The following is a 15,004-nucleotide window of genomic DNA, read 5'->3' as shown; positions in this document are numbered from 1 at the left end:
GAAGGACCAACAGAAAGCCATAAAGACAAACAAAATAAAACCAATAAAATAAAATAAAACAAAATAAAGCCAACAAAATAATAACAGGCAGCTCCTGGTTTTCCTTCCAGACAGGAATGTAAGATTAAAATAAGTTTTAAAATCAGCTGTGACCCTCATTCAAATGAGATTCTTCTCATTCACCCAGGAAAAGCTTTTTGGGCAGCAGGAACTGTCCCCAAGTACCTCCAGCAGTCCCAGCCCCAAACAGCCACTTGTGCATCACTCCAGAATTATATTTTTACAACTTTTGTCCCAGTCCAGAACTGCAATTTTTACCCCAATCCAGAATTAAAACTTTTAGCATCACTCATTAACAATTTTTAAGTGTTGCATTAAGATATGCTATAAAATTTGACTTTCTAAGCAACATTTCTAACAAAATGATAGAAATGATAGCTCCTATTTAATTTATTCTGGGATTTTAATCTGATTCTGCTAAAAACTCACCTAGAAAGGATGAACTGGCTGGATAATATTCTAATTCTACCAGAAAACACCACTTCTGTTTACTTTTAAACCCCAAGTTTACACTTCTGAAATGTTCTAAGAGATTCCTACTTCTATACTTGAATATTTCGTGCCTGAAATATCCAAACACTGATCCATCCCTGTCTCCCACATTAACCCCCTTCCTCTGCAACACCAAGCAATGCCAAATGCAATTTCCTCCTGCATTAAAAGATGCAATTGCAATGAAATATCCTCATCCCAGGATATTTATGATATCAACCACAGACATCCAGGCCCTGAGGGAATTATTTTTGTGTACATGAGGAAAAACAAGGGGAGCTGAAGGATTCTCTCAGCTCTTGTAACTGCCAGAAAAAGTCCTCCAAATTACATGCATCACTTTTTTATTTACTCCATGGCATCACATGCCCATATATTTACCCTTAAGAGATGAGTTATAAATGTACCATTGATTTCTTTTGACTTTTTTTTCTTTTGTAATATCATTATCTGTAAGTGCTTCCTGAAGGTCACTGGATGCAAACTATGTTTACTATTAAATTTATAAGTTTGAGAGAAAAGCAATGAAATCCATTTGCACTTTTTTTCTTCCCTTTTTACCTTGCCCTTGTCAAAGTAATGAATAATTTCTTGATAGAGCTGATCTTTCAGCTGTCCTTGAGTAGCAGCTTGGTATCCATCCCGCTGGGTAAGATGAGCTGCACATGCTTCTTCTGACCACTAAATCACACACACAAAAAAAAAAGAAAAGTGAAAGCAAATCCAAAGCTATGAGTTCTGAAGTGAAATAAAAGAAAAGGACTTTATTTAAAGGAGTTAATGCACCAACAAAGGGTTTTTTCACAGCTGTGCCCTTTGCTTCCTTGGGCACAAGGAGCATTTATTTGGATGCTGTAATTGGAGGCTGTAATTACATCCATCAGCTGGAGGGAGCTTCTGGAGGTGGCTCCTCTCCTCGGTTTGATGAGAGTGACCTTGGCCTGCTGATGGGTACAACGTGCTGGGGACACAATGAACACTTCACTTTGTGTGGGAGAAACCCTGGAGCCCAGATCCATCAGCACAGAGGTGATGCCTCAGGTTTGGCTTTTCTGTGTTTCACATCCTGTGCTGCTTTAGTGTGTGGGGCTGGGCTCATATTATGGGATAGTGAGTTCTGTGCACAGAGCAGGGAGACAAAACAATTCCTGCTCCAGCTGGGCACCAAGGACAAATGAGCCAAATCTCAGGCCAGGAGCACAAACCCCGTGGGCTGGAGAGAGAAAAACAAGCAGGGTGGGACTGCAGGGGCTGAAGCTGGGATGGGACAATGAACTGCAAGGTGCAAATGGAGCAGAGCTGATCCCAGGGAGAGACCCCGTGCCCGGCCGGGCATTTTGGGGCCATTTTGGGTCATCTTGGGTGCAGCCCTGGCTGGGCTCTGGTGCTGCCCCAGGTGGGTGCATGGAGGAGATCCTTTGGATAAATCCCTGCTTTATTCTGGAACTCTGCCCAGCCTCTGCTCTAGGGCAGCCTGCACAGGGCATCAGAGGGAAGGGCTGCAGGCAGGGATATCGGATGGCTCCAACTCATCTTTGGAGGCAGGGAAAGCATAATTAACTTTATCCAGCCTGTCTGCAATTAGCAGCTCTGGCTATTCCAGCAAATGCCTGATGGATCAAATGTAAGATATCAATCATAGCAATCACAAAATGGTTTGGGTTGGAGGGAGCTCATCCCATCCCATCCCATCCCATCCCTGCCATGGCAGGGACACCTTCCACTCTCCCAGGCTGCTCCAAGCCCCATCCAGCCTGGCCCTGGACACTTCCAGGGATGCAGGGGCAGCCACAGCTTCTCTGAGCAACTCCCAGATTCATTTCCAGAATTACTGCTACTTTACCTCCTACACATTATTAATTTTCACCCAATCACTTCTTGATTTGGCCAAAATATTTGTGTTTGGGTTATGCAGACACCTCTGACAGCTCTGTTCTTAACTCTGAGTAACACAAACCTACTGGAGCCTGCAATGTGATGGAAATTTTTTCAGCATGCTAAGAGCTGCTATTTTCTGTTAGTTTTGAACACCTCAATTTTGAGAAAAAGAGTTGAAACACAACAAAAGTCTCTTTTCTTGAGTGTGCTTCGTCAGCTTGCAGTAATTTGGCCTCTCTCCCTCCACAGACAGAGCCTTCTTGCAGATTTAAAGGTGAAATTCTCACCCACTCTCAGTCTTGCCCTCGATGTGATCCCATTAAAATCACTGGGATGAAATATCTGCCCATGATGAGTGTCATTGAAAATCCTGTCCTGAGGCTTGACAGAAAAACTCAATTGCTCAGTTCCACACCCCCAGTACTGCTGCTCCTCAGGCAACACTGAACTCCTCCCTCCACTCGGGGCTGCAGGAGCAGGGACTGAGCTAAAGATTGATACACTTTGATAATAAAGTAATTCCAGCCTCTAATGAAATTATACTTACAAACAAACATCCACTCAGGGATGAAAACCTGTGACAAATTCATCCCTGGCATTTGCTATTGATTTGCATTAGAAGGAAAGAAAAATGGATATTTCTTCCCATGGAGTTCTTCCACTGAATTCAAAGAAGGACATTAAGAGAGACACTCACCTGCTCTCTGAACACATTCCCTAAGAAAAGCCACAGCTGGCTAAACTCTGATTTGAGGTCACAGGAAGTAAATTGTCTAACAAGTCCAGGCCATGCCAGGTGAAGTTTGAGTGAGGTTTTATAGCATAGTTTATTCCATCATTTATTCGGGAGCACAGCCCCCATGGAAGGGAATGAATCCTTCATCCTGTCTAAAAGGTTCATCCATGTGAAGTAGGCACAGTGCTTTTGCACTCCAGATGAATCTTAGAGATGTTTCCTTGTGTAATAACCCTCTAATGATTTTAAAATACAGTAAATACATTTCAGAGTGTCTTAATTTAAATTGCACATGTACACTCTGCATCATATTTAGTCTTTTTATGGCTTGGATGCAGTTTACTCGGCTCTGAAGTACGAATAATTCTCAGTGCATCCATCAGAAGGATCTCATTTAACACCTTCCCCTTTTCAACTTTTCAAAATAGATATTTGACACTCACACTTTGCTGGGGGTTGCTGAAATTAAAGCCAGGATTGCCAGGAACAGTTGGCTGCTGAGGATGAGCTCCATTTCCTGGATGCAGAGGGGCACCATGAGCACAGCAGGGTGCAATCACACAATCCCAGGCTGCTGGGGGGGAAAAGGGACCTTAAAGCCCATCTGGTTCCATCCCCTGCCATGGGAAGGGAAACTTTCCCTGCACCAGGAGGCTGCAATACCCTGGAATGAGCAGGACATCAAGGGGAAAATGAAATTCTCATTTATTCTGTCCCTGACTGCTCCTGGGCAGGGGGTCATGTCCTTGAGAGGGGTGGAAAGAGATCCAGAACTCCCTGAGGAAGAGATTTCACTGCAGGTTGTGAAGTGTGAGGAAGACAAACAGAACTAAATCAAACTCTTCCAAAACCTCTTATTTTTTATCACATTGAGATTTTTACTTCTCCCATGAACTCCTTTTAAAAATTAAAACATAAACCTAGGAATTCAGTGATGATTCAGCTGTATTAAATGTGATTTCATGACACAAGTGTCTGCTGGCAAGAGCAGCACCTTCCTAAGTGATAATCAGGAGAGCAAAGTGGGTACCTGCTCCCACATTTGTGACATTAGCACCTAAAAAAGCTGCATGTTAAGAGACAAAATCTTCCCCCCAGAACGTTTTCAGGAGAATAATGCTTCTGAAGTACAGCTTCACTCCATTTCTGGCTGGCAGTGGGTAGTGTTAAACACTCAAATGTTTTATCTCAGGCACTTTCTGCAGGTAACATGTTATTTGTGCATATTGCAGCCTACACCAAACATTCCTTGAAGAGAGCAATATTGTTGTGCCTCTTCAAATGTGCTATAAACTGGGTAACACTGCATTAAAATTATATGCACCTTTTGAAGGCATGACCTTGGAAAGAAGGCCATTTGAATCTCTCTGCAATTTTCTGAAATCAGCTACAGACACCCAAGAGCACTCGAGCAGGGGCTCCAGCACTGCTTGCACAAAAGCTCTGTGGAGAGCTCATTTACTAAAATATCTGCTTAGAGGCTTTCACTTATTGTACAGTCTGGATATTTGCAATTTGGATTTTGTGGTGCTGACTTGACCACACTCCCTTCCCTCCAGCTCCAGCTCCACCTCTGCCATGCAGTGAAGTGCTGCTTTCCTCTGGGGATGCAAAGAGAACCCAGAGCAGCTCATCAGCTTCAAGTGCAGCTGTTCTGAGTGCCAAACACCCCCTGGCTGGCTGCTGCTGGCATTTCCCAGACTTGGGAAGTGTTTTGGGGTTTACCTTGAGGAGCTTTGCGTGCAGCAGTAAGGTGTAGGCAGCCTCTGTGTAGTTGTCACACTCCTTGTGCAGGTCACACAGCTTGTACAGGTACCTGCCAGCAACAGAAACAATGGCTCTTAAAAAGAGGGGGTTTAAGATGTTACTCAATCATTTATTTTGAAGATTACAAGGGTTCAAGTCTATTTTCAAACAAGTAAATATTTGTGGGATTGGTTAAAATTCCCATTTCTGTGTGCAGACAACATTTAGGACCACTTGCATTTCCACTGTGCTGTTTTTAAGGGACACTCAGGGAATCATGAGGCTCAATAAGGTTGGAAAAGTCCTCCAAGATCATTGAGTCCAATCTTTGGCTGAACATTTGTGGTGAGCAACAAATCCCAACCCAGATGTTGTGCAAGACAGAGCACTTTTACAGTTCAGCTATAGGGACAGGAATAAGTTTCATTATTTACCTCCAATATCACCACACCTCTGGCAGGGGATTCTCTTCATTTGTTTGATGATTTTTACACTGACAATTTAAAAAAAAATCCCCACAAAACTATTAAAAATTGCATTTTGAAAAAGCCAGTGAAAATACTTTCAAGTTTGATATTCATGAGTTTGTTACCAGAAATTGGAGAGAATTTGGCTGGGGGTTTGACAGTGAGAGGCAATTTGTCTTTCTAGACATGCTGAACAGGGCAGACCTAAATAATAAGAGATCACTTCATGTGTTTGTCCACATTTATCAATCCTGCCATTTCCTATTCTTTTTGCAACTTCTAAAAGACCAATTAAAACCATTTAAGCAACAGGAAGAGAGTTGACAAGTCGAAAACTCTTCCAAAAAGATCACAAGCACCTGAGAATGAATAATGAGTCACATTTAGATACCTAAAATAGCAGTACAAACACAAACTCCATCATTTGAGCACAACAGTGTAAGCAACAGTCAGCCAAAGCACAAATGGGGGGCTGTGAACCTTGAGGTTTACACAAAGCACAATATTTCCATGTTTACATGGTCTGAAAAGAGATTTTGAAAGTTTAAAATAAGTATCAGTCAAGTATTATTTAACAGTTGTTTTTTATTCCAAGTCACATATTTTGTACCTCACCAGGAGGTAACATCATTTCTTTGCTCAGTTTATTTGTTTCCTTCACCAGCAGAAGAATTCTGGCTCCTGAGTATTTCAGTGCTCATTGTAATGGAACTGAAGGACTTGGAGAAAGGGGACAGAGATAATCTCCTGACTTTCACTTCCAGTGCTCTGTTCTCAGTGCAGATAAGCTTTTGAATTATTTCAGGTTCAGCCAAGGTGTGATTTTTCATTACTCCTCTCCTCCAGCCCCCAAGTGACTGCTTAATATGAACTTAATTTCCCCAATTACAGAGCCTGTGTCAGGCAGTTTGTCACCAGTCATGTTTACAAACCTTATGTACATCTCTTCCCTCTCGATCTCCTTGTAGAAATTCTGAAAAACAACATAATTTGGTTACAAAGTCTTTGATTTCACACTTTGGAATGTACACAGAACACGCTCCAAATTAAAAATTCATAATTGCGTAACGTCAGCTTCCAAACCGCAAAATGAAATTTGCCTCCAGTGATGGAACACAAGTTGTTTAACTCAGAAAATCAAATGCTGGGATGTTTCATGTTGCAATGTTTTAGAGCTTCTGTCTCATTGCAAAGGGTAAGAATTTGCAAGAACAATACTGTTAGAAATTTGCTGCTGGCATTTGCAAGTCACACATCATTAAACATTTTCAGCTGAAATTTTTTTAACATACAACAAACCCAAAATTTTTAAGCAACAGTTGTTCTATGGATTGAAAACTCTGAACCTTAGTCCAGCAATACATCATCTGCTCTTGGATTCTAACAGTTTCCTTGGAAATTCAAAGTTAGATTAGTGTTATTTGTCTGGTTTCATATGTCACACATTAGCATCACTCTCCTCTGAGTGCCTCCAGCCTTGAGATAAACTGGTTAACAGTGGAAATATTGTAAATGCAAAATATGATAACTGGGGAGAGATTCGAGGCATTTCTGAATCTAATTTCAAGTTTGCCTCCAAAATTTAAAATGTATCTAAGAAAACAAAATACCAAGCAAGTCCTTCTTCACTGAATTAAATATATCTCAATGCTAAATTAAAGAAGTTTGAGGAGGCACTAAAGGAGCACCAACCCGGTACTAAAAGAGGGATGAATCCAACACAAAAGTGATCCCTTAGAAAAGAACTGGAATGCAAGACAGAATCCACATTTCAGAGAGGAATGTTGGGTTATTCCAGTATTTCAGTTGATATAACTGCTTATTAGTTTTGGGTTCCATTCAGAAAACAAACTGCCAAGGCCAGCACTGCCCCGTGTCCCCAAGTGCCACATCCACAGGGATTTTACATCCCTCAAGGATGGGGACTCCACCACTGCCCTGGGCAGCTGTGCCAGGCCTGGACAAACCTTTCCAGGAGGAAATTGTTCCCAAATATCCACCCTGAGCCCAGCCTGGGGCCGTTCCCTCTGCTCCTGTCCCTGTTCCCTGGAGCACAGCCCGACCCCCCGGCTGTCCCCTCCTGCCAGGAGCTGTGCAGAGCCACAAGGGCCCCCTGAGCCTCCTCTGCTCCAGGCTGAGCCCCTGCCCAGCTCCCTCAGCCCCTCCTGAGGCTCCAGCCCCTTTCCCAGCAGCACTGGCATAAATGCAGATCAGACCCTCCCAGTGAAACCACAGTCAGTGCAGATAAATTTAATCCCAGGGATCAATAAAGTCCCAATTAGGAACTCTGTGAGACCTCACGCGGGAATTGTGCCGAGTTTGAGCCGTGGGTTGGATTTTTGCAAAGGCATGAATTTCATTTCAGGTACCTGGAGAATGATGAAAAGGCTGAGTGGGCCCTGGAGGGAAAACGGGAGTGTAAAATCAAGCTCAGGTTTGAAACCACGGTGACCGAAAGCGACGGGAAATTCCGCCCTGCGCCGCTTCCCGGGATTCCAGCAGCTCCACAGGCTGCGCCTGGAGTCTCACAATGACTGCACCTGACAGCAGCACATCACCCACAAAATCTGTCATCTGCAAACGCCTCTGAATCCAGCTGCCCAAAGCCAGCATCAGGAGATGCTGCTGGGAGACACCTGGAGAGAACCAACCCCCAAGGGTTCCTCTCCCCACAGGGGTGGCGAGAATTCCTGGGAGCAGGCTCTGAGTGCTCTGATGAAGGGAAGGAGAAACAACTCCACCTTCCCAAGGGAGTTTTCTCAGTTTGACACAGTGTGTGGTGACTGTGATGTGTTGTTTCCCATCCTGCTTGCAGACCTGGCAGGATTTTCCAGCAGGGTTCTGCTCAGGAGGACGCCGTGACCTTTCTGCAGGCAGCCCAACAGCACTTGCTGCATCACCAGCCTGTGACAACTCTCCAAGTCCCTCCTCTTTGCCCATTTCCCAAACATTCTGATGCTTTCTGATGTGCAGAGAGGAAAAACAAACTAAAAATAAATGCTCAGTTTTGGATTTGATGCCTCCATCTCCTCTCCTGCTCCAGTGGGCACCGTTTTGTTCATGGCTGATGAGATGGGGCGGTGTAAATGCTGCACTGCACGAGGCCAGGACTGCATTAGATGCAAAATAAAAAAGCTAAAAACTACATTACATGTAAAAAAAAACAAAGAAAAAAAGCTGCAAACTACTTACTCTGCTCTTTCCTGAACAAAATCCATCAGCCAGATCACATCAATGATAAAAACTGGCTGTGCCTCATGTATTTAAGCAAAATCAAAGCTTTGATGATGATATGGGGAGGAAAGCTTGGAATTCTCAGGGGCAAACAGTGGAAAAATCAAATTTAGTTCACGTTATTTTGGGGTCTCTGAATGTTATTTTTCATGGGTGCTGATTTTTGGGTTGTAAAATCTCATTTTCTAAATCTCCACCAAAGACCATGATGTGTGTGAGTACAACTGGAACAATTATTGCTTCCAACTCCAGCCCAAATGGACCAAGATTTGTGTATGGGGTGGAGACTCCAAAATTTCAGGATCTAAGAGGAGGAAATTTCCCATCAGTGAGGAAAACAAGCCAAGCTTTTCCTGCTGTGAATCAAATAGTACCTCCAATTTCTCCAAAGAATTTGAATAAAGGGGCTGAGCAGACAGCAGAATATAAATGGGATTGCAAATCCATGGGAATTTTGGGAGTAAATGGCAGAGAACTCCAACATTCTGTATGTCAAGTGGTTTTCAGCACAGAGTTGTTTATACACCAATTGTAAATGTCAATGAACAGGCCCTGTAACATTTCTCCTTAAATCTTTCTGTAGAAACAATTAAAGAAAGGATAATCCATGTTTTCCCAGATTCGCCTTCACCAAAATAGGAGAAAAACAGGAAAAAAAACCTAAAGCATTCAAAACTTCCCCAAGAATCCAAACAGACACTCTGCTTGACACAAGCCCTTGGTTAAAGATGCAGGGTTCTGAGGGTAATGGGGGTTTGGGTGATTTTGTGGTGATTTTCTAGTGGTTTTATGGTGGTTTTGGGGTGATTTTATGATCATTGTGTGGGGATTTTTGGTGGGTTTGTGATAGTTTTGTGGTGGGTTTAGGGTGATTTTGTGGTGGTTATGTGGTGATTTTTGGTGATTTTGTGGGGACTTCGTGGTGATTTTTTGGGTGATTTTGTGGTGATTTCACAGTGGTTTTGTGGTGATTCTCTAGTGGTGTCATGGTGGATTTGTGGTGATTTTGCGGCGAATTGGTGGTGATTTGTGGTGATTTTTGCAGTGATTCATCGTGATTTTTGCAGTGATTCGTGATGATTTTGTGGTGTTTTTTAAAGTGATTTGTGGTATTTTGTGCTTATTTTGCAGTGATTTGCAATGATTTTGTGGTGATTTTTGCAGTGATTCGTGGTGATTTTGTGGTGATTTTTCAGTGATTCGTGGTGATTTTGCAGTGATTTGTGGTGATTTTTGCAGTGATTTGTGGTGATTTTGCAGTGATTCGTGGTGATTTTTGTAGTGATTTGTGGTGATTTTGCAGTGATTTGTGGTGATTTTTGCAGTGATTCGTGGTGATTTTTGTAGTGATTTGTGGTGATTTTGCAGTGATTTGTGGTGATTTTTGCAGTGATTAGTGGTGATTTTGTGGTGATTTTTGCAGTGATTTCTGGTGATTTTGCAGTGATTCGTGGTGATTTTGGGCTGATTTTGCAGTGATTTGCAATGATTTTGTGGTGATTTTTGCAGTGATTTTGTGGTGATTTTTGCAGGGATTTCTGGTGATTTTGTGGTGATTTTTGCAGTGATTTGTGGTGATTTTTGCAGTGATTCATGGTGATTTTGCAGTGATTTGTGGTGATTTTTGCAGTGATTCGTGGTGATTTTTGCAGTGATTCATGGTGATTTTTGTAGTGATTCGTGGTGATTTTGCAGTGATTTGTGGTGATTTTTGCAGTGATTTGTGGTGATTTTTGCAGTTATTTGTGGTGATTTTGCAGTGATTTTTGGTGATTTTGTGGTGATTTTGCAGTGATTTGTGGTGATTTTTGCAGTGATTTTGCAGTGATTTTTGCAGTGATTCGTGGTGATTTTGTGGTGATTTGTGGTGGTTCTGCTGCTCACCAGCACATTGACGGTGCAGCTCATGCGGTTCTCCTTGTTCTCATCGTGCATGATGGTCCTGTAGTCCAGCAGCCTCTCCATCAGCCTCACCACCAGCTTCACAAAGGTCTCCCCACTCTTGGCCAGGTATTTGTGCTTCCTGCAGTGCTCCAAGAGACTGAAAAACCAATTAAGTTCGCCTTGTTAATCACACGCAGAGAAAAACCTTGACTCAGGTGCAGTTTTAAATATTGCGCATCGTTAACAGATTTTAATTATTTCTGGGCTACAAAGTTCATTGTAGTCTAATTGCTCTCTCTCCTGACTTCCCCGTGACATAAATTTTGCTGCTGATCAACACTTACATTTTGTCAAATAACACTTTGTACTGCTCATCTCCACGGCCTCCTTCCACTTCGTGATCCAGTTTGGTGATGATCTCGTTTTCGAACTGTAATTAAACAAAGCAAGCGTAAATAATCAGCTGGCAAATATTTCACTTTATTACTGTAGCCTCAATGCCTCACACGTTGCTTGGGTGCCTTGGTGAGACGTTTAGCCCCTGGTTTAAAGCCTGATTGACTTTTAGAGTTTGCAGTCTTTGGTTTTTTAGACTCTCCACGATGATCTCCTGCCCTACAAGGACTTCTCTGGTTAAAGGAATCGTTGGTCGTGCTGTTAAATGAAGTGTAAATATTTGCATTATGGAAAACTAAAGAAGGAGATTAATGACAGGAATTGAGGGCAGGGAGAAAGGAGACAGAATGTCACCAGCAGCAGAACTGAACACAAAAATGCTGGAAGAGAGGAAAGGCAACACCCGAGGCTGGATAACCCTGCTGGGTGCAACCCCAGCATCCCTGGCACCCCATTTTAGCACACATACACTGACTGCAGGACACAACCTGATCAAGCTGTTAATAAACCCTGCAGAAGGGAAGGGAGCAGTTTCAAACAACTCCAGAATAATTTCAATTGGGCAATACTAAAAGGATGAAAACTTAAGCGGCCAACAGAAGATGCTTTAAATACAAACTGGGTAATTCCCTGGATTTTTTGTGATTACAGAGGGTTTTGGCTCTCGCTGATAGGAATGGATGTGAACTGTTAGTGGAGGAAGGCTCACTCCAGGCCTGCTGCTCTGCCATGAATCAGTGAAATCACCTAATTCCTAATTCTTCATTAAATAAGCACAGACAGCCACAGATTAAAGACAGAGATCTCAGCAGGAGAGGCTGGGTGAGCTGGGAGCCCCTGGCAGGGGAATGGGAGCCCAGTGCTCCCAGTGGGTGACAGAACACTTGTCACCAGGCTTTTTCACTGTCACTTCCTTATGCCACCCCCAAGGATGCTGAGGAGAAGCAAAGGGCCCCTGCACAAGAACAAAGAACATTTAGTAAATGTCAAGAGATGTACTTTGCATCCGCAGGTGATATTAACAGCACATAATGTACCCGTGGAGAAAGAATGGATTGTCTGAATCACTAAAATATTCTGGGTTGGAAGGGACCCACAGGGATCATCCAGTGCAGCTCCTGGCCCTGCACTGGCACCCCAAAAACCCCACTGAGGGCATTGTCCAAAGGCTCCTGGAGCTCTGGCAGCCTCGGGGCCGTGCCCATTCCCTGGGGAGCCTGGGCAGTGCCAGCCCCTCTGGGAATGAGCCTTTCCCTGAGATCCAACCAAACCCTCCCCTGACACAGCTCCAGCTGCTCCCTCAGGTCCTGCCCCTGGTCACAGAGAATACAATGAATCCATTATTAAAATAAGGACAGGAAGATGAGAAAAGGCAGGATAATGCAATCCACCCCATCCCAGAACCAAACACGCTCCCACAGTAGCAGAGAGTTGAGTAAAACACTGAAACAACACAACGATGAAACAGAGAAGTCACAAAAATCCTGTTCCCTAATGAGCCCAGAATAAAATTGACTTTCTAACCCAATGTGAAAAATGACACTTGCTGCCAGCCCCAGCCCTGCAGGTGATGTATTTTTTAGGAAGAGATTACTCAGATAGAGAAGAGCAATTACATTTGTCATGCAGGATCTCCAGGATCTTCCCACTATCAGTTTTACTTAAGCCTCTGTAAATCCATGCTTTGTTGGGCCATTTCCCCTAACAGCCTCTTGGGCTGAACAGAGCCAGACTTGTGGCATTTTGGGGGTTTTAAGGATTATTAACAAGATCTTTGCTCTTCAGTCATTCCTGCTATTTCTCATGGAGTCGCTGTGATGCTGATCATCTGAGTCAAATGAATAAATGTTATTTAACATCAGTTACAATTCCTTCTGTGGTCTTTCCATGGAGGAAGGTTTTAGCAATACCAGCTGAGGTTTATGGAGCTTTGGAGGTTTAGAACTCCCCATGATGGGAGCAGGAATGTGACCCTGGAGCTGCACAAGTCAATGGCTCTGGGACACTGCACCTGGCATCTGTTGATAAACTCCATTTTTCCTTTTCTTTCTGTTTTTTTTCCCCTAATGCACTGAGTTTTTATAAATGCATTACATTTAATTTAATGCATAAATAAGCCAGCAATTATTGTGATGGGATTTAGTCTCAAATGAAGAAGTGCCAAATCTCCAATGTTTCCATTAGAGCCAGTGCCACTTGCTGAGGCTCTTCCTGCAGGCTTAGGGGGAATATCTGCACCATCAGTGAGCCACACTCACACCCTCCTGTTGACACTGAAAGCCTGAGGGGTGATACCAGGAGGATTACAGCACATTTTTATCCACTTTTCCTCACAGCTGATCAAGATCTCAGCCTCTCTTTAGGATGAGAGTTTGAAGTTGAGCAAAGAGCACCTCCAGTGCTTCCTCTGTCCGTGACAATCTCCCACCTGGAGCAAATAAATCAGGGTCAGCCATCTCATGTCAACTCAGCTGATCACTTCTGGGCTTGGGTTTACCTCGAGGAAGGCTGAATTTGTAGCACTGGCTGACAAGTTAATTTTGCTGTAGATGAGGAGGACTTCCAGCCCTCCAAGCTGCTATAAATTCATTTTGATGTGGGCTAATAATAATTTGTCATATAAAATTCAAGTGACAGATCACACCACCAGAAATTAGTCCTAACACAGAAATGGCACCCAAGTACAGCAAAACTTTGCTCAGAGGTTTCTGTGAAAGTTGGTGGTTATTCCCAAAGGTTTCATCTGTTTCCTTTCCTATTTTCCCACAGCATTCCAGGTGGGGAACAGATCTGGAGCCATTCAAAATGATGAGATCACCTCTGCATTACCTTTCTCCCTTGCTCCCCAGGTGGAGTCAGAGAGGATTATTGATATTTTCCAAAAGGCCAGAAACCAAAAAAAGTACACATTTACACTTCAACTGTAGGTAATTAAAAAATATTTCTTATTGAAACCAACCCTTTGTGAGGGATTAGTTATTTGGATTTGAATGTTCAGTGGGATCACAGGAACTGGGAGAGTCATTTACTTGTGTCCTGTTGCAAATCCACAGCACAGGGAAAGGGAGGTTAACCCAGGGATCAGAAGTGGCAAAAAAAACTTAATAAGGAATTGCAGGTTCTGAAAGCCAAGAGAGATTCTGATGCACTGAGGGTAACTTCTGACTAGGGGGAATAAAATCCATCTCAAATTCACCAATAACCAGAAACTCAAAGTGCTGGTGTGACTGTTTGGTGGCACTGAGATTCATTGTTAAATGTAAGAAATGGGCTCAACTCCAAACAAGCAGAATGTGGTAGCAGCAGTGACACAGGTCCAGAAAAGGTGAGTTAAAATTGATGCCAGGAGTGCTGGTGGGAAATGAGGAATGAAGCCATAGCTGGGAGCAACAGGCATCAACACCAGGAGCTTTCCATGCTTCAAATTCCACATTCCAGCTGAGGGGCTGTTTCACCTGAAGCTTTCCCTCCTGTTGGCACCACGGGATCCATCCCACTCACCTGGGCAGGCCCTGAGCAATCAAACCAATTCTCTTTCATCACTCTGTGGCTCTGACAAATTCCCTTTGATCCAGAGGCTCTGCTCCTGAAACCGGCCAAGGGAGAAGCCAAGGGGAGGAGGAGGAGGTGTTTCCTTCCACAGGGAAGCTTCAGTCCCACACTGTTTTTAGGATGGGATTCCTGCTTTGAGGTGCAGGCTACTTTGAAGTCTTATAAAAGCTTCAAAGCACCTTCAGAGGGAAAGGACAAAATGGGCAACTCCAGCTTTTAATTCAGTCGGCCTTAATACAGCTCTGTAAAAACAAGGGGTATTTATCTTGTTCTGTCTCTAAATACACTGGGAGAAGAAAAAAAAAAACCAACTCTTCTGTTCCTGGTTTTACCAGGCAAACCCAAATCCTCCTGAAATGAAAACCACCCCAGGGAAAGCTGCCTGTTTATCACACAAACCATCACAGCATCGGAGGCCTGCAAAAAACTGCAGTTCCTCCCCCACAAATCATGAGGTTGGTACATCTGCTGGAGAAGTGGAGCCAACCTAAACCCTTGTTGATGTGACTAATAAGGTTAGATAATTGGATTTCTGGCAGATTAGTTTAACAGCAGCCAA

General features: G+C 43.4%; 1 protein-coding gene across 4 annotated transcripts in view; it reads right to left on the bottom strand.

Moving 5' to 3' along the window:
- Nucleotides 1-15,004, bottom strand: part of DOCK1 (dedicator of cytokinesis 1) — a 273,196-nt gene that overhangs the window by 52,390 nt on the left and 205,802 nt on the right. For all 4 annotated transcript variants that reach the window (XM_084210278.1, XM_084210275.1, XM_084210277.1 and 1 more), the window contains exons 34-38: nucleotides 10,842-10,927; nucleotides 10,498-10,654; nucleotides 6,312-6,352; nucleotides 4,892-4,982; nucleotides 1,114-1,233 (exon numbers count right to left, since the gene is read on the bottom strand). In XM_084210278.1, the coding sequence (XP_084066404.1) occupies nucleotides 1,114-1,233; nucleotides 4,892-4,982; nucleotides 6,312-6,352; nucleotides 10,498-10,654; nucleotides 10,842-10,927 (495 nt within the window). The remainder of the gene's footprint in view (nucleotides 1-1,113; nucleotides 1,234-4,891; nucleotides 4,983-6,311; nucleotides 6,353-10,497; nucleotides 10,655-10,841; nucleotides 10,928-15,004) is intronic.

The sequence above is a fragment of the Fringilla coelebs genome (assembly GCF_963513975.1).
Source record: "Fringilla coelebs genome assembly, chromosome: 8".
NCBI lineage: Eukaryota > Metazoa > Chordata > Aves > Passeriformes > Fringillidae > Fringilla > Fringilla coelebs.
Note: the sequence above shows the minus strand (reverse complement) of the source record. Positions and strands in the feature narration are given on the sequence as shown.